At 42.1% G+C, this 25,204-nt stretch overlaps 1 protein-coding gene across 3 annotated transcripts in view; it reads right to left on the bottom strand.

Moving 5' to 3' along the window:
- Rdga (retinal degeneration A) overlaps positions 1 to 24,555 on the bottom strand; it is a 42,729-nt gene extending 18,174 nt beyond the window's left edge. For 2 of the 3 annotated variants that reach the window (XR_013081025.1, XM_076781433.1), the window contains exons 1-2: positions 20,226 to 24,533; positions 8,244 to 8,385 (exon numbers count right to left, since the gene is read on the bottom strand). Coding sequence is in view for 2 of the 3 variants with exons in the window: in XM_076781433.1 (XP_076637548.1) it covers positions 8,244 to 8,385; positions 20,226 to 21,316 (1,233 nt within the window). In the remaining variant the exon portion in view is untranslated. Of the gene's footprint in view, positions 1 to 8,243; positions 8,386 to 20,225 lie in introns of all 3 variants that reach the window. The other variant, XM_076781555.1, reaches the window with a different exon arrangement.
- Positions 24,556 to 25,204: the final 649 nt, after the last annotated feature.

Raw genomic sequence — 25,204 nt, 5'->3', positions numbered from 1 at the left:
AATGAAACGAATCGGTTCGTAATTAATTTAAATGCTCTTCAGAGTGCGTTAAACGAAATTTGATATTACCAGGAATAATTGTAATTTAATATAAATAGGGCTTGTTTCGCGGAGTTAAGGGAAAGCTTTGTTTGCTAATGATCCATGGAACTTCCGCGTGTACGCATATTAGTGGAAGATAAAGTGATTTCAGATTTGGTTATGCTACATTATAAGCGAGCAACAGTTTACAAATTGATACAAACCGCGAGGCTAATGCGATGTCGTATACGTATAGCGATACGGAAGAAATGTCTTAAAGGATATCTCAACGTCTCCCGTGAATTTCTCAGACTATACTTCACGAAAATATAATACTGATTTGTAAAAATTGCACACTAACAATAAATCAGGCGATCTCGTATTTGTGGTAACGAATTCCACTCGTGTAAAACGATGCAGTAATATAAAGTAATTGTGAAGATTTTCGAGCTTGGCCCTCGATATTTTCTTCTCCAAAGTATGGATCGTTACGATTAAGGACCCGTTGCCGTCTGGCGGAAAACTTCAATTTATAGAAACGGCAAATAATTTTAAATCAGACCGAACTGGATGCGTAGCAGACAAAGATTCTACTACCGCGGCGAGAATCGATAGTTTATTTTCGCGACACCGCAATGGAATTACGCTGGACGGGTCCTTACATTTTATGCAGCCTCAAATATATAAACGACGCTCGGGTCAAGAGTGCACGCCTTGCTTCTTTTTCCGGTGTTGATCACGTGTCATCGGAACGGTGTCTTCTCGCCGGTTTTATTTCGCGATGTGTGCCACGGGACGAAGAAACACCGTCTCTCCTCGTTCTGCAAATTTTGTTATACAACCCGCCGCGCCTCTACGTTCTCAAGGAAAAATGGCAAAGAGGATTCCCTTTCCGTTACGAAACATAACCCGTTATAACGATCTTAAACGTCTTCATCTAATTTATGTACACTCGTCGCGGAAAGTAAGTTGACGCTGCACGACGAAACGCTCTCAACCGTGCAAAAATATAATTCGATGAACTTTAATTCGAAATATTCGAATGTATTTCAATTATTCTTAATCACGTTTAACATCGAATCCATCCAGCAATTTGGGGCTCCACGTTTCATAATTTACTTCGAACAATTTTTCATGGCTTGCTTCGCTTCGTAATACTTCTGCCGTAAAAACTGGATTATCGCGAAACGAGTTCGCGTCGTTTCTTCCTCCCGGTTAACCCGAACATCGACTGGATGAGCTTCGGTCACGTGCAAAATTTGCGGTCGGGAGCACACTTCGCGGCAACTTCTGATTTCGAATCACGCAAACTAGCTGCGAAAATGTTGTACCGAGCCACTACCGATTATTTTTCCTTAATACGCGGCCAAAGCGTTTACGTAGATTGCCAATTTCCGTTATTGCCGCGCCTCGAATCCGTCACGCCTAACTTTTCTCGTTCGATAATCAGCTGGTTATCCAAAGCTCGTTATGTAATCGAGTACTGGATTATCTTTCGTAGTTTTCATTTTCTCCACGATAGATTGAGAACTTGCGAGAAAGGGATCGGTCGGATAGCCATCTGGCGGCGAGTATGGGAAGTACAATCTACGCGATATCCGTGGAATCTCCGGGCCAGGTCACGCAGGTTCCCTTTCGTCTGTTGCGTGTCTGCCGAGTCGGTGTTCGTTTCTATCGTATTCCACGAAGTCTCTACCGTATATAACGAGTCGAAGATTTTCATTATCGGAGCCCCACAAAGCCGAGGTAATTGGTATCGTGTCCCACGAGATCTTCCGCCAGCCGTGGAAGAAATTGCATGCACGTAGCCCGAGCGTCAACCTATACGCGTACGAGAATAAAAGCCCGTTTTTATTTCGGCCGTAACAAACATTCGCTATAAGCGCGAGCGAACGGCAAATAAACGCAACAGTTGAATACTTTTAAATTTCGAGAAAGCCAAGATGCTCCAAGTAATTAGAATTTTGACAGAGGTACTAAAATAATGTTATTGTAACTCTACGCGCGACTGTTTAAGGGCACAATGTTTATTTTCGTTCGTCGGACGATCCTATAAATAGATATTGCGTATACATTCTTAGAAATCAATTAATATACTATAACCGGCACGACGGAAAGGCGTAAAATCAATGGATTGCATTAACTTAATGAGGTGGCGCGCTCGACGACGAAAAGTCAAAGAACTCGCGAATACTTGGACGCGAACAGGTCAAAATTGAAAAATTAATGTCAAATCGTCGTTACGTAAGAGTCATAATCTTTCGCTATAAGGAAGAATATTTTCCGTTATGACGTTATTAAAAAGTTCGTAAGACAGTTCTTCTATATTTGAAAAGTTTCATCTTTCGTTTTAAAAAGAACGAGGTAACAGAGTCATCCTCGGGAAGCGATTTACTGGCATTTTTCTACTTAAACATGCGCGCGGAATAACGTCCACTGTGAACCAAATACTTAAAAACTGTAGGGAATTTGTCCGAAACGACGCATTCAATTACACGACTCGATTAATTCCGCGATTAAAATGTACACGGAATTTAGTCGAAAACATCGTAATTACTCTTTTAATTTGACCGTCAAGTGGAACGTAATTACAAAATTTTTTTTTAATCGTAATGCTTTTCGTGAATTCATCTCTTGTATAACATATGTACTCAGCTCCTTTGAACAAACCGCTTCGAACGAAAACCGTGTCGCAGCGCCTCGAGGAAGATGTAACTTTTTTAATATTTCTGGTCTAATTTTCGCTACGTCGGAAAAAATAATATACCGCGCGGAAAAAAGAAGTTCATTTGCAGTCGCGGAGCGTAAACAAAATATTTTGCAGAATGAAAATGTCATTTGCAGCATCGGTACCGAAACGGGACGCAACTTCCGAGACCGATGTTGCTCGTAAATGCGAAAGAAACAGTTTCGCGCTGCAAAGGAGAGCCTCTAAAACAACTCTCCTCTCAACTATAATCTTTTATATGCCCAATGAAAACGTCGCATTAACTTTTTACCTGCCTCGAGTACTTCATCTTCTGCTTTGATGCTTCCAAAAATAGCTGCTCGATCGCGAGAAAACCTTTTACTTCTCGACCTGCACGGGAGAAGAGTAATCGAGAAAATTTTTTTAAAATCTTATCGTTAATATCAAGTATTACGTAACTCCTGCAACATGGAAATTCATAAAATATTTAAATAATATAAGTTGTATTTTAAACGTTTTACACAGATCTTCGAAGGAATTGAATATTTTCTTCATAGTCTCAAATAAACATTAAAATTCAATTGAAATATCGGTAAAGTTACGTGTCAAGAAGTATCGTATCCATCTATTTCGATTCGAAGGTAGCAGACTGCACGAACATACCCGTTATCCAGTTAATAAAAAATGCAAAGTTTCTAAAGTTGTTTTAACTCCAAGTCACAGTTCTTCTCCGTCTCGAGTACCCAACGCAGTTTCATAGACGCTATTTTTCATCTCCAACCACGCTGCATTTTTCTCGGGGTTTAAGGCAGTCCGTATTTCTGAAAAACACGGTTCCCGGACTCCGTTCTTCCCCAGCATTTTCCTCCTGGTTTTTACGATTACACAAGCCTGTACACCGAGGCAGTCCGTTTACAAATTGTCTCTCTTGCGACGCTGCGTAAAGAATTAACAGAACTAGCAAAGGATGGTCTTTCCTTTCGTTTGATACGCAATATTCGCGAATATCGTTTGTATCGTACGTACGAAAGACTAATTCTTAACGTGGAATTTCGTTCGGTATAATCTCAGCGGATGCCCCAGAGAAACGATTCGGAAAGCGTAATGGGACTTAATATTCCATCCGAGTTTAACTTGACCCCGAATGATTATTATCTCGTCGGTAGACTGAAAACAAACTTGTTCCTGGGATCCACTTGGAAAGTTATGCTCTCAAAAGTTAAGGGTTATTTTCCAGCACGAAGACTCCGGTCGTGTGTTTGCGTAAAACTCTCCGACAGACAACGCCGTAATCCTAAATATTCGAAAACAGATTAAACCACCATCAAAAGACTTCGTTAACAGTTTTGTTATTATACAGAGGCGCACAACGTATTTTACAGGACATTCTTTTCGGAATATTTCTCCAGAAGAGACCGTTCGCGATTTTAAAAACTGACGAAGAAACCTATCAAGTATAGACACGGATAAAAATTGGATGTTAGCGAGTCTGCTGTATCTTCATCGCGGCGTAACATCGATCGGAAACGGTGATCTTGTTAGCGCGATTTCGTACCCCTGACGAGTAACAAACAAGCGTAACGTTTAAACAACGAGCGTCGCGCGAATAGATTAGGTCCTCACTGTAAATTGCTAACTCATTTTCATCTTTGCGTGCGCTGGAAACGACGACGCGCCCTAATGAAAAGTAACATGGATCGTAACGCTGCGAGATTGGTACGGCGTAGCCGAAGGAACGGGACGAGAAAATAAAAAACCAGTGAGAAAACAGCGAGCATAATTAGCAAACGGGCCGGGCCGCCTCGTGTTTCTGAATTAAACAGTAATTAAAAGTTCAACAAATACGAAGGAATCGCGAGTTTTGAGTAACGCGCGAAAGTCCGATAAAGTGTCTCCACCGTCCTCGGCGGAGCATGCGATTCCGCTAAAAACAGGCCAACGGAGAAGTAATTAAAAATCGTTTCGACGCCTTCGTTCCCCTCCACTGTCGAGTCTCGCTGCAAATTCGAATCGACGAATGTAACGAATCGAAAGACGAAAAGGGATTGTTTGAATCTTGTTAGCTTCGATAAACGTTTCACGAGTTAAACAGTTTCGAGAATCTTTTTTCGGAATAAAACAAACTTCCACCAAGGAGAAAAGGAAAAACCAAAAGTTGAAATGATGGATCCAGAATAAAGCAACCCCATGAAAGTTGGGAGTTATTACTGTTTCCTTTAATTTTACCAAAATTAAACAATCGACATAACAGGCTAACCTATTGAATTATTGAACACAGCTTGCGAAACTTTCCTTAAAACAACATCTACTACTGTAGGCGGAAACTTCAAACGTCCACATGCCAGTTTCGTCCATAAGTTTCAATTTCCTCTCCAAGGAAGTTGCACACAACAGAAACTTGTATTTCCTCGTTGCATAAGTCTGTTACGTCACAGTTCCGGCACGATCTTACCATTGTAACGTATATATTTAACGTTTCTTAATTAAATTAAACATCTTAAGTAAAATATATGCAATAAAATAATCGAACGGATTGTAACTGCAACAGTACGTGTCGCTAGACTCGAAAGAAAGTAGATGCGAATGATATTTAATTCTAACTGGCTACAGCGGGAACGAAAGGGTTAAACATTCCCTTTGAACCAACGATTCCACATCCGACTAAGGATCTGCGACGCGACAAGGACGGAAACCATGCTTTATTCATATTTTCATCAGAGCGTGCTTATGAAAACTGCTGACACCGAAGCTGTTGAGATAAAAAAAACACGCACAATATTGCGTACGGTAGTCACTCGTTAAAATGTTCAAACTCTGTTCCGTTCGAAGCGATTTAACGAGGGACGGTGGAGAACTTTATTCCTAGAATCGACCTCCATTATTTCGAATCGACGCTGAGCGTATACCATTCGACGAGCAGAGTGAACGATGTTCATTGACAAGAAAAATTTTCCAAATGTCCAATTAGTTTTGAAAAAACTTCGATCGTAAGTTATAGTACTCGAGTCTCCTATCGACCGAGACGAGTGTCATTTGTTTGGAAAATTTGATTTAACAAAGGTACCAGGTAATCTATCGTACAAGTTTGTCGAAATTCTTATTCGCGACGATACGAATTATCGTATCGTTGTTTTAAAATGTAAATTTCGAGATCGAAAAGGATTTTACGTGCCCGGATCGACGTCGAAACGCGATTGTTCGTAAACGAGGTTTTTATTGACGCATGCAAATTTCACCATTATTTCGTCGTCGCTTTTATCTCCGACAATGGAACCGCCAGTCCGACGCGATTAAACAAAAACTTGCGCGAAACGACAATGCCAGAAAGACAATGAACGTGTTCTCTGGCAAAAGTGTATTCAACCGCTAGTTAATTTCCTGTTTCGGTGACACCATTTGGTTTGGATAAGTCCCTTCTAAAGCCGCATTTACGGAAGTCTCTCCTGTCTCCACGATGCTATTTGCAGCGAAAAGAACATAAATCATGGGAGATTAAATAGAGCGGTTACTCCGTTCTCGCACTTGTTGCCCGTTGCGTGTTGCAAAATTCATTGCTTCGCCGAAACATTTGAAATTACGTTATTCGACCGAGATCCAGATTGGCTTTTTAATCCATTTATTTTCAAAAGTTCCTGGCAAAATTTAAGTATCGCTCGAAACTCGGTATATTCCATTCTATAATATATACGCCGTTTCGTGGCTTCGTAATCCCTTCCTAAAAGAATTTTCGAGCTCTTTTCAACGATAAACCGCTTTAGACGGTGTTTACGAGTCTATACTTAAACGCTGGTGAAATATAGAATAAGTTTGTGAAAGAAGAGTTTGCAACAGACACTAAATTGATAATAAATATTGCGTATTATTAAATCACTGCTTAGTCTGCTTTATCTTATATTCGAAATAATGAGATTCAGTTATCCAATGCACCTCATTCCTCGATCGTACAAAATAAATGTTCACATGGTCAATATTACAGTAACCCTGGCTATCGTTTATCGCTATTAAATCGAAAAATCTTTAATCGTTTAATTTAAGTAGAAGAAACCCGAGTTCGCGCGAAGCTAACAAGGGCAATTAGGGACTTTGAGGAACGGAAGAACCAACGCGGAACTAAACGGATAACTTCAAAAAAGCGTCGTGCATTTCCGTTAAATTAACGACGCCCCTAATTGCCGGGAATTTTTCAGGAACTAGGTGGATCATTTCTGCCGCACACAATGCGACCTGTAGCAGAACGCGTTCGCTGGTTTCTGTTAACGATGCCTCGCTACCTTGGCCCTCGTGTACACGTACACTGTCCCCCTTTGCGATGTGTTAATTGAAACACTTTGTAACGCATTCATACCTCCCTGTTATCGCTAACAATGTCTTTTTGTTTCCGGGAAATCTTTGTTCCCTCTCTCTCTCTCTTTCTCTCTCGCCTTCGTGCACGCGATGCATTCGCACCCCGAAAAAAAATGATGCACAACAAACACACGACCTTCGTTTTATTCGCGCGAGATCCTTCCTTTCTCTCCTAGGGATGCTTCTAATCGTGCGTCACTTCCCAGATTAAAGGTATCAGGTAAATGGTAACGTCAACGCGTGACACGAATAGTCGTGACCTAACGTGCCATTGTTCGTCGCGATGCTTCGCTCACACCTCCGCCTTTGCGCGACGTAACGACAAAACGACATCAATTATACGCGACGTTATCAGACGTATCATCTAAATATAGTTTACGCGACAATTAATTTCTCGTTCGACGGTTTTTTTAATATCGCGACTAGCAAACCGACGCGCGATATAAATGAAACGCGTTTTTTTCGCTGTTATTTTACGGGATGCGCTTGTTCGAATGCAAATTTTTTCAATTTCATCGCACGGATACCGACTTGGCCGTTCCCTCGTGTCGACGAAACAATTTCAGCCAGCGATTGGAAAACCAGGGATCGAACGAAACCGTTAACTTTTATAAATAAAAGCTGTTTTCCAACGATTCGATCCGTCTCTGTTCCGTTTCGAATTTTCCCAAGAGCATTCGTACTTTCAAGCAGATATTTTAAGATGGAATATAAACGTTTCGATCATTTTTTTTTTTAATTAGAACGTTAACGTAGAATTAATAATATTCACGTGATTGATTTATGGAGGAACAGACTAGTTTCGGCATTTTCAGATACTGTTCGACTATGCTCGCTGGACCGTCCAAACGGACAACAGATTCCTCGCCCTTAATCCTAATACTCGGAAATGGTAGCCATTTGCCATTCGGACAGGTTGGCTAATACAGACCTCGTAGGTATCGCGCGAAACTCGAAATTCGAGATAATACAATAACCGAATCCGCAACCTGTACGATAGTACGAGGAAAGTAAACATGAGTTTGTTCCTGTAATATGTATATTAACGGGAGAAATTTTAAATTGAAACAGCGATTATATTCCGCCTAGAAAAATAATTTAACGAAATTTGAGCCAGTTAGCTTTCTTAAAATACAAATTTTCTTCGTCCTCGATGCTTATCCGAGCTTACGATGGCTGTAAAACTCACCGAGCAGTCGTTGACGTAGCAGAAATCACCGGAAGCTGACGTTGGTACCCAAAGATGTTCTCCATTAATTGCACCAGGACCCCAATCGGGCGTCGATCGAGGTTCACGGTGGCCGCCACTCGTTCCGCTCTCTTCTCTCCCTCTGAAACCGCAAGACACTCGATTAGGGAGTGACACTTCGATATCGAGGGCAGATTCTTGCAGCTGACGTTAATTCCTCTACAGAAATCCCACCGCTGCGCGAACAATGCGTGCCCGACAAGAATAGTAACGACTGTCCCCGAAACGGAAATTTGAACCGGCGGTAAAATCGAAAGAACGACGAACAATTAATCGTTCGAGCGGTAAACAAAAAGAAAAAAAGGACAAATGATTTGTTACGCATCGACACTCGAATCAAAACCGTTGGACACTGAAATAAAAGCAGCTTCCAGCGTTGCGACATTCCGCCACTCGACATGCTGACCACCAAACTGCGGATGCTCGTGCACGCAGAATATGCAAATAACACATGTCATTTGTGCGCTTAACGTATGCACGTAATGTACGAAAATCTACGTTTATTATGGAGAAGAAGATCCAAGCTAGTGCCTTCGAGAAACGTGATGTGCTTGGTCAATAAGAAGGTGAAAAGTATGATTATTGGACTTTATAGTAATTTTTTAAAAATTATAGTGGAAGAACTAGAAACGTGACTACTATGGAAATCGACAAAAATATGCAAAATATACAAATTGAAAGGCCCAGTTTTAAATCCCTCTAATGACGAAATAAATTTAAGTCAGAGTCCCACGAGCATCCGCAGTCCATTACACACAGTTACGATTTGTTAATGCGAATAATGATTAGCGTTAAACAAAAATAATGCTCATTTAAACTTGAGCCGCTACCTTTGTTCGATCGACTACTTTGCTGTGCGAGTCTTCGTCCTGTGAACACTGTTACTCGTGAATTGTGATTTAAATAAAGACATTGCACACAGTTTAGAATTATACAGGGTGTACGACCACCCCTGGGAACAATTTTAATGGGAGATTCTAGAGGCCAAAATAAGACGAAAATCAAGAATACCAATTTGTTGAAGATTGAGGATCAATCGATATGTCGAGAAAAAAAAAATTTTCAAATCGTTCTAAAAAAATTATTTTTAGTTGCAGAGGTCAATTATAATTATTTTTGGTCAATAGAGATACCACCGAATTCCTACCCACTTTCGAGAAAAAAATTCTTTACCGAAAATATACTGTGTGATCAGAAATGTTTCAAAATGCAAATAATGCATATTAATGTAGTTGTAGGGCCCCAGAAAAATTGACTGAAAAATACATTGGATGTAAGGTCTACTCGTATACCCCGTCTACAGGCAGAACTTTAAACGTTACTAACTTTTTAACGAAGCCTCGATCAACAAATTGTTATTTTTGATTTTCGTCTTATTTTGGCCCTTAGAATCTCTCGTTAAAATTTTTTCCAGAGGTGGCCGAACACTCTGTATAGACATTGGCAAGCGATCGTTGCCTCGAAGTATGCTGTTTAAAGAATTTATTAATGAAATTTCTGATAAATTTCTCCTATCAAAATTGTTCCGTGATTATTCATTGCTATAACTGCGCCTCGCTAGGAGCGAGCATTCTTCAGATTTTACTGTTAGAAGGGCAAGCAACGGCACGTCAAAACTTCGAGAATAACTTGAACTCGCCCGTTGCTCAGTATTTTCGACGACATAACGACCAAAGAGAGACTTAATACCATCCTATAGAGCCTCCTGAGAGTAGAGGCTCGTGAAAAATTCAAGGACACTTTAAATTTCAGAGACGCAAGCGGAACATAATGCGCGCCGCGCCGTGCAACTTTAACGACAAATGCCATCCCTTGGACTTCGAGTCCCTTTGGACGATTATATAAAAATTTTAGGTTGAGTTCGCGCACAGCTACGTGACTGCTTTCTGCATAATTAGTCCGCGGAAATTACCGGATATCTGGGTCGAACACGAGACAGGGAAACGGAACACGTCGTGACGTAGTTTCACGTGGCCAGGTTCGATACGCACATTTCGAATCGAATCCCATAAATGTTGCGCGAATACGCGCAAAGTTTTCCTAAAGAAAACAGAAAAAGACTCGTTTCGTTAAACTTTCGGGAACACAATGATATTCTGATCGAATTGACAGTACTGTTTGGGAAAAAGTTTTCATATTACGTATGCATAATTTGAAAACTTATTATATCGATCGAGCTGTCGCGGTTTCAATTACCGTGACCCGAATTTCGTGGTAAACATAGCAATCAAACTCGACATATTCGTACTTGGACGTATATGATAGCTGCAATTAACCACAAAACTCGTAATGGTTTGATCAAATGGTTCGGAACCAGGGCGAATAAAATACGAAATTATAATTTTAAAGCCTCGATCGGATTCGAGACGCTGTATCGAAAATATTATGCAACCGCCGTTCGCAAAGCAACGATCAGTCGTAATCGTTATCGAGTTGGAAACTAGTACAGTAAACAAAGTTTACGTTGAAACGAGTGCTAGAATATGCGAGCTTGCTTATTATCGAAACTTAGGAATTTAAAACGCATCGAACAAGAAAATTCCCCTATCCGGTATCCAAGGAATTAATTATGACTAACAGCCCTCCAGCGAAACGGGTACATATTACCCCGATATCTTCTACGTTAATGCGCCAAGCATTATATTAATTATACGCGAGGCATTACTTTGGTCGTGGAAAAATGAACGATATTAATTACAGAAGAGAAATTATCCACGGCTCGACGCCGTGCTTCGATCAAAAGTAGTATAAGAAGCACAAAAAAGATTCGAAGCTTTAATCCGGTTTCGTTAGCTCATTGGCAAACGTTTCAAATTAAAGCGACGCTGGGTATCGTGCAAAATCATACTGAAACTTCCATTCGCAAAGTCGTCTGAAAACCAATGTACACGAATCGTGTTTCAAGTACGAGGTTTAGCCGGCCAACTCAAACATCCGTCGCGAAATTCTGTCACGATTTCGGTTCGAAAACCCGTGGATGATCTGCAATGCGCTGTAGCGTTAAAGACAACGTTACTGGAAGTTCGCGTGGCACGCGATCAAAAAATAGATCGATACCCGTTCGGTCCCTACGGAGTCACCAGAGTCCGAAGACCGGATCTACGAGAACGACATAACCGTTTCGACGTACCAAATGGATTCTCAACTGGCAATCAGCAATTATACCGAGCACTTCGTATTTACTACTGCACAAGCATTTACTGCGATACTGAATATCCCATCTATGTAACCCCCAATGAGCAGTCGCCGTCCGTATCATCAAGGCTCGCCATCAGTCGGGTCGCAATATATGAAACGCCCCGTCTCTCTGGTTGAAATACGAATCATAGCATTAATTAGAATCTCCGGACTTGGGAGCATCTAGCAACGAATTTCGGGGAACTTTCAATTACGTTTGTGCGCGATTCAGCGATATTAGATGGAGAAAACTATATTTGTTACTGGAAAATTATTCTATGGTCCAGAGAAAGGTCAATTTTAACCCATATTCTTTTGGTTTCTTTTGGTTTCTTAATTCCTACATTTGTCTACGATAAAAATGACTGCACTGAAGTAGTAAAAACGAGTCAAGGGAAACGGTAATACAATACAGGAACTCGATTTCATCGTTCCAACGGTAATAACTTAATATCCGGGCTGTCATTTCGTACACGATAATCAAATATTACGAAACAAATTGGAACTCTGTATTCATCGTACCCGATTTAGTGGTCACCCGATTTAATTACGTATTTAAGACCATTACTCGACCGTACAAGGATTTCACTGTCGAATCCCTGTCCAAGTATCCGGTACTAAAAATTGAAAAGAATAAATTACAGAAATACCGTTTATCCGTGAACGACAAAAATTTAAACGAAAATTCTATCGGAATTCTTGGTTGTAAATGTAGACAGCCGTATAGAGATTTCGATATCGAACGAAACGAGAAGAACCTTTCGTTGCTCTCGATTACGAAATCGTTCGATCATTATTAGACCAAAAAAGGTAACAATCCGGACGCGAGTCTACGGCGAGTAAACGTCGAAGCACGTGTAGTTACTGTGCTCGTGAATACGTTCTAAATATAACGGAAGTTAGCTGCGGAACTGTACGCTATGTAGAATTACTCCTTTAATAATGAACGCTTTGCAGTCATTAAGGATTCACGAGCACCCCCTCGAGGATACGCGGCTGTAATACCGAACCTGAAAATTTCATTTGCCAATAGACCGCACTCTGTCCGTCGGTCTATGGTCCTTTCGAGACCTCTCAATATTCAAAAGTCGATCCCCCTATTGGCATTCATCTCGTTTATCAAATCTGTTGTCGAATAAATCGAGATGTCGAATCCTTAACGAACGAAAGAAATTATTCTTTCCTCGCAACGTAAAATTTACTGTACGAAAATTCTCTCGTCGTCTAAATTTTTTTTTCTTTCCCAAATAATAGTAACATGAAATAATTAGCAACCATGTGCAAGAGTTTCACTTTTTTAACTATACTGTTTTCATAATAGGGTAATTTAAAAATGGATAACAGCTCGGAAAATTCTTGTAACCTTTCGTTTTTTTCTTCCTCCGTTCTCTTTACTCTATATTATTTTATTTCATTCTTATTACGCTTTCTGGGTTAGATTAATAATAGCATGCACCTCGTCTTTGCATCGAATAAATATCTACTTTTGCTTCGAAACGTAATAAAGAGGAATTATTGTTACAGATAAAACAATACCTATGCAAGTATTGTTTGCGTAAGGGACCACGGAAGTACAATCTGCTTCGACTATCAGAAAAGGTACAAGTACACGGTGAACGTAATTAGCTCCGTCGCGATGTTGTAATCAGTGTTTTAAATGAACGTTTGCATATTCATGTACCATGTACAGCAAACGGACCGGTGCAATAATTTATTATCCCCTAGTTAATTAATCCATATAGAATCCCTCGGTTAATTAAAGTACGCGGAATGGAAAATAAATTTGTCGAAGCTCGTACAATACGCTGATTGTGTTCATGATCGCTTTTTCAAACGACGTTTCGTCGAGTTTGAAATCAATTTTTAACTTTTTACGCGTCCAAGGATCGTGGCAATCTTTTTCAAAGTCCTTCGACGTAATTTCCTCGTCGATCACGGTTCCTCTTTCTTTTTTTCACAAAGCTTTGTGCGGTCCGGTCATCGATCGGGATGAGAAATCCTTGAAAGGGGAAGTGGAACGCGAGAATTTCGCGAAACTTGCGCTATCGTAGACGCTTGAAAATTGTACCTTTATCGCTGAAACGTGTTTGGTGTCCAGGTTTACGAGCTCTCTCCTGGGCCTTTTATAACGCGAAAAATGGATAAGAGTATCGACAGTTTGTAACGCGCGTATCAAGTGGGGTACGAAACTGGAACGCGAGAAAATTGCTAAAACTTTCCACGAGTATCTTCGACAAAACTTCCCCGTTACCTGCCTCGTGCTCGTATTATCGTTAAAAAACGTTCCCAAGTTAGGTTCACCGAGGGTGCAACAAACAGTGAATCGATGGCCGTCCTTCGCGTTGTGTACAGCAAATTATTATTGTTATCGTAACGTCGTTATTACGCATATTGGGAGGAAGAGCACGTGACATAACAGAGTAACGACCTAATTGCGTGGAAGACACGTGGTACAGCCAAAGGCTATTTTCAAACCTAACATGTAACGCGAAATGCATGATACGAGTAGCATATTTATTTATTTCTGTAGGCGGAAACACTTGATAGAACGAAAGAAGAGCGTCGATTAGGAACTAATTTTATACACAACACGAGGTAAATGGTCTGAATTCGTTATTCGTAATTCGCAGGATTTAACAAGCGCGAGAAAGAAAGAAACGTCAATTAAACGACCAACTCCCCCGCACAGTTTGACGCAATTCTGCGAAAATACCACCTTCGTCCATGGCGAACCGAATGGAACGAGTATCGCTCGTAATTCGATTGCGAGTCTTCGTTATCCGAGGAGCTAACCGGAAATAGCTCGCTCGAAGGCGTAAAACTGCAACTGCATTTTCTCCCGGCAATGAAAAGTCTCGTTCGGCGTGTTTCAATTGCTGGCGTATTGTGGACCGCCGCGATCAATCGTTCCCACCAATAAACGGACGATTTTCATCGGTACCGGGCGGAAACCGTACCGAAAGACGTACAGCCCGCCGCGTATCGTCGTTAAATTTATTTACGCGAATCAAACGATTCGTTGTGCGGTGAAAAGGCACAAAGAGAACCGTTTAAATTTAACCGAACGAGATATACGAGCAGCTTTTCTTCATTTAAAGTGCCGGTACAAATTTCCTTGCCTCGAGATACTTTCAATGGATTGCGTCTCAATTGATTCAAACGTATTCGTGAATTCCAATACGCTTATTTCGTGTTTCTGTTCCCTCAGAAACGCGTCGATTTGTTGTGCGATCCTTTTTACAAACAGTAGTCGACGCTTTGCGAACAGAACTTCGAGTATTTATATTTTAAAGACCAAAAATATAACTTAAAGTAAAGTAAAATGTTTCTGGATCTATATTCGTATCGGTTAATTTGTAAAAATTGAATTTACATTACTTAAAAAACAAAAATGGCTGATATCGTTCCAGCGAGCGGACGTTTGTTTATACGAGAGTTCGATATCGTTCAACGAGCAAACTCGTCGAGAGGATCGTCTTTCAACGATGAAGGACAGTTTTCGGAGGATATCGAGGTCCTAGAATATGAAAATAATTTTTCCCCGGTTAGACATTCGAGGGTATTGAGTTTGCGAACTTCCGAAACTTCGTCGCGAGCTGGCTCGTTGAAATTAAAATTGACGAAAACAGTAAAGTTCCGTAGAAAGAGGCAAGACGAAGTTTTAATCCCCGCAAAGCCTCCGCTGGAAGTTGATTTCGAAGCGATTTCCCGCGATTTGTTTATAAACACCAAGACATCGCCAAAGTATTATAAATTCCATTCATTTTTTACGAGCGACTACGATTGTGTAATTGCAATGAAAATTTAAGAGAAATGTAAATAAAAAGAAGAATTTATGTTTTAGTCTACGATTATCATAAGTATTATAATTTATAAAAATATATGGCACAAAGGTATTGTCGAACTTCGTTAATAAGTGAATTTGATTTTTGATTAAGGGGTCAGTAATTGAGTCTCTTATCCTGACAGTATTTGGTCAGCTGACAGTAATTGGAGTGTGAGTAATTCGGTCAAACACATTTTAGGGGTGACAGTAATAGCTCGCAAAACATTCTTCTTCATTTATGAAATTTATAAATAAAAATAGTGCTCGAGAGTAGAAGTTCCTTTTTCCGAAATTATAAATTGAACAATAACAAATAAGGAGAAAAATAAAAATTTTATTTTGAAAATTTATTCAGTAATATTCACGATGTAATATTTAAAATAATTACGAAACTGAACGTACATATACGATTCCTCCCAAATGTTTGGAGAACCCTCCAATATTTCACTGAAAATTTTACTGCGCCATATTAAAAAGAATAATGTATGCGATATCAAATAAAATATATTCTTAAATAAAAATACGAAAATTAAAAAATGTGTTTTATCGAAATAAATACAAACTGTATCGAGTTCGATCATTTTGCTGATCGCAAAATTCCCATTAGTATAACCGTTTATTATTCAGCAATAGTTTAAAAAAGTTCACGGAGGAAGATAGTTAAAAAGTAACGACCTTAAAATGTATGAATTAAAATATAATTATACTTTCCACGCGAAATTATACGGAAGTAATGCCCAATTAATATGTAGGGATAATATTTTCAATGAAACGTTTGCGTATGTATAAAAGAAGAGTCATTAATTTCAAAGATAGAAAGCTGCTCCAAACTTCTGAACGGCAATGTATATGCTAATACTCCTGGGAAGGTTAACAATCTTCCAAACCTCTAAAGATTTCAATCGACGCAAGAGAATTTACTGGAACGAACTACAACAATACCAAGTGAAATTGTAAGAAAACAGATAAAAATTTGTTCACGTTACAAAGTTCAATTGCTCTTTCCTTTGTAATGGGACTCAATGATTGTTTTTACATAAATCTTTCTGCGTATCAAAGGTACGAGATAAAGTCATCGGCAACTCAAGGCTTCAACACATATTCGCGCGTACTAGAGTTCAACTGCGATCTACTCAAGTAGAAACAGTGAGTAATGGACAGACGCGCCAGCCAAGTAGCATTCAATTATCTCGAAAACGATGCATTGTACGACAAAATTTTATTCTACATTTCCAACTTAGTTTTTCATTTTCTGCACCACGAGCAATCAACCTGTATACACAACCGATAAATCTATTTTTATAAAAACTGATATAGCATCGAGACAACTGTTTTGACATTTTAATATTCTTAAAATGTACTTCAGTCTCGATTTGATTAAACAATCGATCGATAGAAAATTATTCTGCGTAATTTTCTTCTAACTTCGCTGGGAATAGAATTATAGTCCAGTTCAATTACAAGGTATACCAAGTAGAACCAATGTTTTTCAACAATCGCGAAGTTTAATAACACGGTTCAACGAATTCTCGCGACGACAGCAACGATGTAAATAGGTCATCCGTTTGCGTGGGTCGTAATGGACGGGTTACAGGACTTCTACCCAGCAAGTTGGTAAGTACATCATCGCCACGGTGATAAAAGTTAGGAATACGACTTCTGATAAGGCCAAGATGACAATAATAAACTCGCTTTCACCATCGTCCTACGTTCGAAGGAAAAAATCGTTAAATGAAATTCCCCGCAACCTGAACGAAGTTACGGGGCGTGGAATACCGTCGGACGGCATTTCGCGACGGATGCGAGCGTTCGTTTAGATAGCCAGCGGCTTGTAAAATTGCTAAATTACAGCTTAGTGACATTTACCGACGCGACACGACGGTATCGGTGTAAAAGTTTCAGTTATATTCTTGCTGCCGGTTACGTAACACAGCCGGTAACAATGGCGAGAAAAGAATGTTCGTATTAAAGGAACGAGAGAAAAAAAAAATAGAAAAAAAAATGATAGAAGAAGAATACGTGAGGCGAAAAAATGATGAAGACGACAAAATTAGCTGGACAAATTGCGTTTAATCCCTGCATCATAGTTCGACGTAACAACGGTGATAAAAATCTCGTTATCCGACTTCGCTTGACTTCCAGTAACACGAAACTTTCGTTTTAGAAGCTTAACGTTTAACTAACTTCGGCCGCGCCACAATAAATTCTGCGCGCCGGTGCGCTTCAATTAGACGCGTCAGAGTTCTAATCAACTTCTCTCTTGAATCATTGACGTCTTGATCTTCCCGAAATAGAAAAGGCCGGAGCGGCGAGTCTCGCCGTGGCACAAAAGACGCCGATATCGAGTCGCCGTAAACGTAACGGCAGTAAAATTAAATTGGCTTCGATTAAACGCACCGCGTATGAACTTTTGCAACGGTCGAACGCCCGGCGCGAGGGCGGAGAACCTTTCGACGCTGGAAGGTCGTACGTCGATTCACGGATTCCTCGTTATAAACCCTCGCAAGACCCTCGATTTTACCAATACTGCGAACAGATACTCGATACTGCTCGAATTAACCCTTTGGGACCAAAAAACAATAGGATACAGGCGTCTCTGCTTATCTTGAAAAGGAATAACGGTGAAGAAAATATCGTAAATTATTAAAATAATCGTACAAATTACTACAACGTTTAGTTAGTAAAATTTTATTATATATTTCGACCTATTTTTCCTTGAAGAACCACCCCTTGCTTTTCTTCAATGGACACTGGTTTGTTTCGTCGCAAATGTAATGAAAGCATAGTTTGAACAACCTAATGTAATTTATAAACGAAGAGGTGATTAACGAAATATGCGAGAAGACCGTACTCAACGTACCAGAAGACCGCTAGTTCTACATTCCTGCCTTAATAAAACGTTAATGTTTTACGAGAGTAACTTGTCGCTTCTCTTTCACTCCGCACAGTTTGTTAGTGAAATGAAATTAGTGAACTCTTGGATAGAGTTTCCATGATTTAGTGAAAGGATCAAGCATATCTCAGGTAGCATCGAAACTTCATAGCAATGTATTCCTATTCAATCCCACACGAGTACAATAAAACCTTCTTTATCCGAATTCTCCTTTTAAAACATTTTTATATTACGATCGAAAGTAAGTCTAACCACCATACTTTAACATGAAATTTATTTATCAAGACCTAATAAGGCACGAACACATGAACTGTTTAAATATAATTACCTGGATAAAATAAAAATCATTATTTGCGAAATGGCGTTTGAACTGTTACTATACCATGGTTCGAATTATGAATATATAAAATTCATAAAGTTAGTAGAAATGCAAACACAATCACGGCCAAAATGGTTCATCGAAATCCAGGTACTTAAAAGCTTAATCGAAATTTAACCAAATATATTCCAACTCTGAACCAAGGGACCTCATAATATTAATTACTAAAATGATATTATCGACTTCCAAAACATGATGTAGTACACGTAGAAATTAATATTTATTACACAACAATTTTCGGTCTTAGAATAATACTCCGTAACCTACGACAATTTATGTACAGTTGATAAAACCTGTCACTGGCAGTCATTTAAACGTTTAAACGGTAATTAATACACCGCTGTCGGATGAGCAAGGCGTTCTATAACGAGTATGCAAAACTAAGACAACTTATCGAGACAGGTATCTACTGAAAAATACACGAACACGTGCTCTGTTCTAAATGTTTACGTAGCTACAACTGTACGAAGCCCAGGATTGAAATAAAACATCCTTTAAAAATTTGACAACCGTTAACTTTAGTCGCTTTAACTATTGTATATTTAATACTAAAGGTTTAAAATATGTAGTTCTCCTTTAGTATTTTTTAAATGAAAATATATGAGTCATGTTTTCAAATTCGAGCACTTGTTGTAAATTTAAATAGGATTTTAACGAACCTCCTCCCACACTCCTAAATAAACATTTAGTTTTTCGGTGTCTACAACCGTGTTAAAATTACTCTACAGGCAAACTGACGCGAGTGGCGAGTCACGAAAAACGTGCAGCTTGTCAGCCGATGCAATTAGTACGCAAACCATAGGATCCTCGAGTCTTCAAGAATCTCTAAAATCTTTCCACTGACAGCTATCAATGAACATTCATCGTCGACAGAATACCGGTAAATCCTTCGGTAAACATCTGTCAAATTAAGTATTCGATCGTTGCCGCGTCGTTGCAACCAGCGTCTTTCAAACGTGAAAACCTGCCCCCTCTATCACAGGGTGGATTAGACGGACACATCAGAGATAGACTCTATACAAGAAAACAATAACTATCATCTCTGAAGCGGGTTCCACATACTACGGGACACTCAGTATATTAAAAGGAACTTTCTTCTGCAATATTTTCGGGTACGAAGAATCATATTATTTCAACCTGGATCTACTGATTGGATTCGAACGATCGCGGTTTGTAATTTATTTAACACACAAATAATTACAGCAAGCAACAAACAGCAGATCAGGGATAGAATGCAGTGACTATTTGTACCAAAAATATTATTAACTAGCCAGGAAAGTTATTGCAAGGAAACATATTTTTCTTTTAATTAAAATTCCTCGTAATGTCGCACATCTTACGAACAGTAAATTTTACCGCAACTCAACCACGAGTATAGATAATTTATAATTTCTCAGTAACTTTTTCCCCTGTAAATTTCAAAATGCGAGGGCTGGACAGGGGAAACAACGACGATGGAGCAACGAGCAACAACGAAAACAGCGAAGAGGCACAAAGAAAAAACAACATCGACGGGGCGGCGAAAGTAACGAGAAGCGTTCCCCGAATGGAGACGAGCTTAAGCGAAAGAGGCGTTCGCGAGAAACATTTAAAAGATTCAAAGTATTCGGAACAAGGGTTCTTGTTCCATTCACCAGACGTACCCACCCTCTTGTAGGTCGAGCCTCGGTGCCGGGCAGCAAAGCCGTGTACCTCGTCTGCGCCTCGGTGGGCAGAACGATATCGACGCTCTTCGAGCGTATGTTCTGCTGTGGCACGGTCAGGGTGTCCGTGTCCTCGCCGTTCCCGTTCTTGCTGTTGAAGCAGGAGTCCACGGACGCGGCCCGGTCCCTCTTCAGCTCCGGGACCATCAGAAATATGTCCCTGACGACGAACTTGCACTTGCTGGCGCCGACGTTGTCCTCCTCGTCGTCGTCGTCATCCTCGTCCTCAGGTTTCTCCTCGTCCTCCGTCGAACTGACCACAGTGGGCAGCTCGACGGGATACGAGGTCAGAGCCTCCTGTCGCGCGAGCTTCGGCGAGGCGATCGACCTTCTGCGTTGCCTCTCCGGAAACAAGCCGCCCCTTACGTCTCTGGTATCGACGTTCTCCTGAGCGACCTCCGTACCGATTTCCGGAACAGCGGGGGGCGTCGTATCCGTCGTCGCGTCCCGATCGTCGAGATCCTTCTCGTTGAACGTCATCAGCGTGACCCTGATCTCGGGGCTGCCCTCGCTCTTCGGATCCAACTCGGAGTCCTCGTCGTCCGAAGTGTCGTTCGCGTCGTCCGCCGCCTCGTCCTCCCTCGACGAGGGATCGTCATCCTCCCTGCTCGAATACAGGCTCTTATACTCCTCGACGCAGGCACAGTGGTAGCAGCCGGACACCTGTATCGTCGGCGTTTCCGGTCGTCGTACGCCACCGAGGGACTGCTGGCTGGAGGACGAGCCGCAGCTTCTCTCGCAGACGTCGAAGCTCTTCGAACGCTGGCTGCTCTGCAGCTGCGGCACCCTCAGCGTCGACGCGCGTCTCCCGCGCGAGGAATCCTGCGATCTGGCCGGCGAGCAGGAGGACGACGAAGACGAGGTGGTCCTGGTGGACCTGGCGTCCCTGACGTCGTCCTGGCGCTTAGCCTCCAGCTGGATCTCGTCGAACGAGGCGGACCTGACCTGCTTCGGCACCTCGAGGCTCGACTGCGACTTCATCTCGGCTCCCGTCGGGGTGCGCGACCTCTTGAAGGTCGAGCGCAGCCTCTGCATCCTCACTTGGCAGCTATCTGCTGGACTCTGACTTGTTTTCCTCGAACCACCACGTCCGCTGCTCTTCGTCTTCCTCTTCCTCGTCCGTTTCACCGGCGCTGATCGAACCGCGGTCCTCCCGCTTCTGAACGATCGTCGTCTCGCTGGGAAGCTCGATGACCTCGGTACACCTCGGTGACGAGGAAGCCGCTTCGAGCTGCCCGCGACCGCACCCTTCCTCCGCCTTCGACTTAGCTGCCGATCTGCAGCCCATCATAAGTGACCTCGACGCGGCTCGTTCTCGTTCCTACCGCTGCAGAAATCGAGCCAGAACGCTGAACGAATTCTTCTTACGTCCTCGATGTCCACGTATCGACTTTCCGATCGCTTAGAGCAGAATCAGGGGTTGCGTGATACATTTGGTCCGTCGTTAGGTTCTCAAGACGACAGACATCGGTGATTGTCTACTGCTTAAAGATAATTAAAAACGATCGACTACCCTGATCGTGGTAAAATGATACTTCGCTCAAGTATGAACAGATTTGATTCTCGTTAAAGATTTCTGACGCAACCGAGGTGCGATTAACGCGGTTTTATCCAAAATTACGCGATGCGATTCTTTGCTTATCGAAATCGCTTCAACTTTGTTTACGTGGTTCGATAAATGCCTATAATGTCGAGACCGTGACGCAGACACGAGTCGCAAGGTCTTGGGTGGAGGTCCCTCCTCGGCGTTGTCGGGAATCTATTCGCTAAAATTACATTCCGATCCGGGACACAATCATAGCCACGTGGAAACGACGTCCTCGGTCCGCTCCTTTTCCTGCTCGACGGAATTTCCTCATCACCGCCCCCAATGATCACACTTTCTCGAATTAAACCCACCGCCTCCGGCGCGTAGGAAGGTGAACTTTATTCGCAGCTAGTCTCCTTAATCGTTCACCTTGCGAGACGTTTAAACACGTGACACGCGTAAGCGAGATTTACACGACGATGGAGTCGAAATACAGACACCGTGGTCCAATATTACGAAGATCAATTTGTTTAATCGACGTTTAACCCTCCAAAGACGAACAATCAAACGTCTGTTCTATCTCTGTATTCGATTCAACCGTGTACAAATTGGCACAAAGGTACGCTGATTATTCCTCTCCGACGTCTTTGAAGGCAAACCGTCTTCCGAATTTCGAGCACTGAAACGCTGATCGAATCGTACCCGTTAATGATCGAAACGTATCCACTTCGTGCGAGGGTTTCAGCAGCCAATACACGGAGATTAATGCGCGTAGCAAATTGAACGTGCAGGCTGACCGATCAACCTTTGATACAAGGGCAGACGCGAAACGCGCCAATCGCCTTGTTAAACGGCTCTCGCCGCGACACTTGTGAAATATAAGCGAAGCCAATTAGCCGGCAGGAGATCGAGTCGTCCACGAAATCCCTAATGCAACTCGCCAAACGTTCCTAACGCGAATCGTCTCGCGATTTATCGATTCCTTTAATCTTCTTTAAAGAGTCCGCGGCCCCGTTCGAGCCTTCGAGGGTTGACAGACCGGCATCAAATCAAGCGCATCGGTCGCCGACGCGTGAACCATAGTCGAAGGTCACGCGTCACCGTCCACCAGGAACCGTCGACGACCTCGGCGAACCTCGACGCACGTGAGGTCGTCAAACATCTACTTCGGTTCTCGCTTCACTTTCTCCAGGTTCGCCTTCCTCTCTCGCGCGTCGAGACTGTCTCCTCTCGAGCGACTAGCAGCATCGATCGGCAGGCTTTCCAGCCCCGTAACTTAATTTCTGAGCGACGCGCGGTAATCCCGACGATTGAAATCCCATAAAATTCCGACGACGAGGCTCGCGTCGACTCAGGTAATCTCCATATCACTGGCGTCGAGGTTCCACGGATGCCGGCTCGATCGCTTCTCCCGATTCAATTCCCCAACCGCGTGCCACTGAACTTCCCACGAGCGTCGCGATGCATTATAACGTTTTCGACTTCCGGGAAGGCTGTCGGGGTTAAACTCGATTTAGAGATTTCGAGAGTTTCGAGTTCCAAACAGACTACGCGGATATATCGTCGATCGGAGGGAACGATCGCCGATCAACGGCCCCGGTCCTCGCGAAGCGTGCACGCGGACCGTGTCGCGGCGTTTCTCGATCTCGACGCCGACACAGCGACGCGACGCGTCGATCGTGATTCGGACTGTTTTTTTATTTTTATATATTTTTTTTTTATTTTTCTTTCTTTTCCAATCGACCACGAGCAGAGTACGGGACGAGACAGAGAAGGAATCCGACGAACGAATACGCGTAACGTGACAGGGCAGACTGGTCGGACTAGTGACCAGGGCTCGGCAGTGCCGGATGCCGCGAGAGGCAAAGTGGGGGTTAACACTGGGCTCTCGTCTCCCTCTAACCCTCGCGTTACCCTCTTGCTCGCGCCCTCCTAGTCGTCGTCGGTCAGACATGCGCCCTCCGACGTGCTCCGTCTGTGAACGTGTACACGGACACGCGAATGAGGAACACCGATGCCGCGGACGACGAATTGGAGATTGCGCTACGTGGCCGACTATTGGGGAAAACGTGTGACGCAGGAAGGGCAGACACGTGTGCAGAGAGAGCTTTCTCTCTCTTACGCGCGAGAGATATTCCGCCGCGACGACGTCGGCCTCTGGCTTTTCCTCTTTCGTTTTCTTTTTTCTTTCTTTCCTTTCGCTATTCCGCGAACCTCCGCTTTTGTCCGCCGAGGCGGACCGTGAATTTCTGCCGACGCTTCCGGGTGCCGCGGCTACGGATCTTCCTCGACGAGAGTCGCGAACTCTTCGAGCTAGAGATCGTTAGGGTCGAGCCGCAGGTTTACGAGTGATTGATTGATTTTCATTTCGACGAGTCGTTACCGAGCGTATTTGTGTAACGCGAGTCAATTTCACGGTCGACAGACCTGGCACGATCGTTACGTCTTCCCTTCGACGAGCGTGTACCGTTTCCGATGTCTCGATTTGATTTTAGATCGATATAGTGATATCGGCGGGTTCAAACCTTCCATTCGACGCGTTAGAAAATACTCCGGTTCTTCTAGTTTCATTCAAACACATTTAAACACAATTTTCCATTTAGCATGGTCTGAAACAGTTTGAACGAGTTTGACGAAGTCTGTCAATGTTTAACTGATTTTGATTTCGATATATTGTTACCATATGTGTTTATGTTAACCCCTTCCCGTACTTTAACGACTCTGACTCGCGATGAAGATTTTGGCCCAAACATGAATATCACTAGTCAGACTCGCGAATCGATTTGACTCGTTTGATCGATCAGGATACAAATAGGTACTTGTATGTAAATGTCCGACTGACTTTAATGCCAACAGTTTCACGATAGGAAGACGTTTGTCAGAAGTTTGAGCGTAGTTCCATTTTCCAAAGTTCATCTATTGTTGACAACGTTAAAATTGGTTATAGTGTGGGTCTCTTATCGTCCAATGTGCTCTAAAAATTGGATATTTCCTCGCTTTCTCGTTTCCATGTTCGAGCGTGTTTAAAAAGCCTAGTCGAACGGGATATCGTCAGATTTGTAAATGACTGGTATACTTCAATTTTGTACGTTGTACCGTTTATATTTGTACAGCGCCAATCAATATCACGATTGAAAAACTTCCGACGTTCGTAATGTTTCCTCGATGAACTCGTAGTTTCGCAATAATGGAATTGGTTAATGCAAGGTTTTTCCGAACAATGCATTTTATACGTTTTGTAGAGTGGGCAGAACATGTTATAAATCCATTGATTTCTTCAAATTCAAACCTACGGTGCTACTTGTTATGGAAATTGCTAACGTAGGTAAGCAGATGGGGGTGTTTTGTATCCAAGACGATTCTTTTACACCCTAGTATTTCTTCTTCGAGGTGAA

Source organism: Colletes latitarsis, chromosome 1, assembly GCF_051014445.1.
Source record: "Colletes latitarsis isolate SP2378_abdomen chromosome 1, iyColLati1, whole genome shotgun sequence".
Lineage (NCBI taxonomy): Eukaryota > Metazoa > Arthropoda > Insecta > Hymenoptera > Colletidae > Colletes > Colletes latitarsis.
This window is presented reverse-complemented; position numbering and strand designations above follow the sequence as displayed.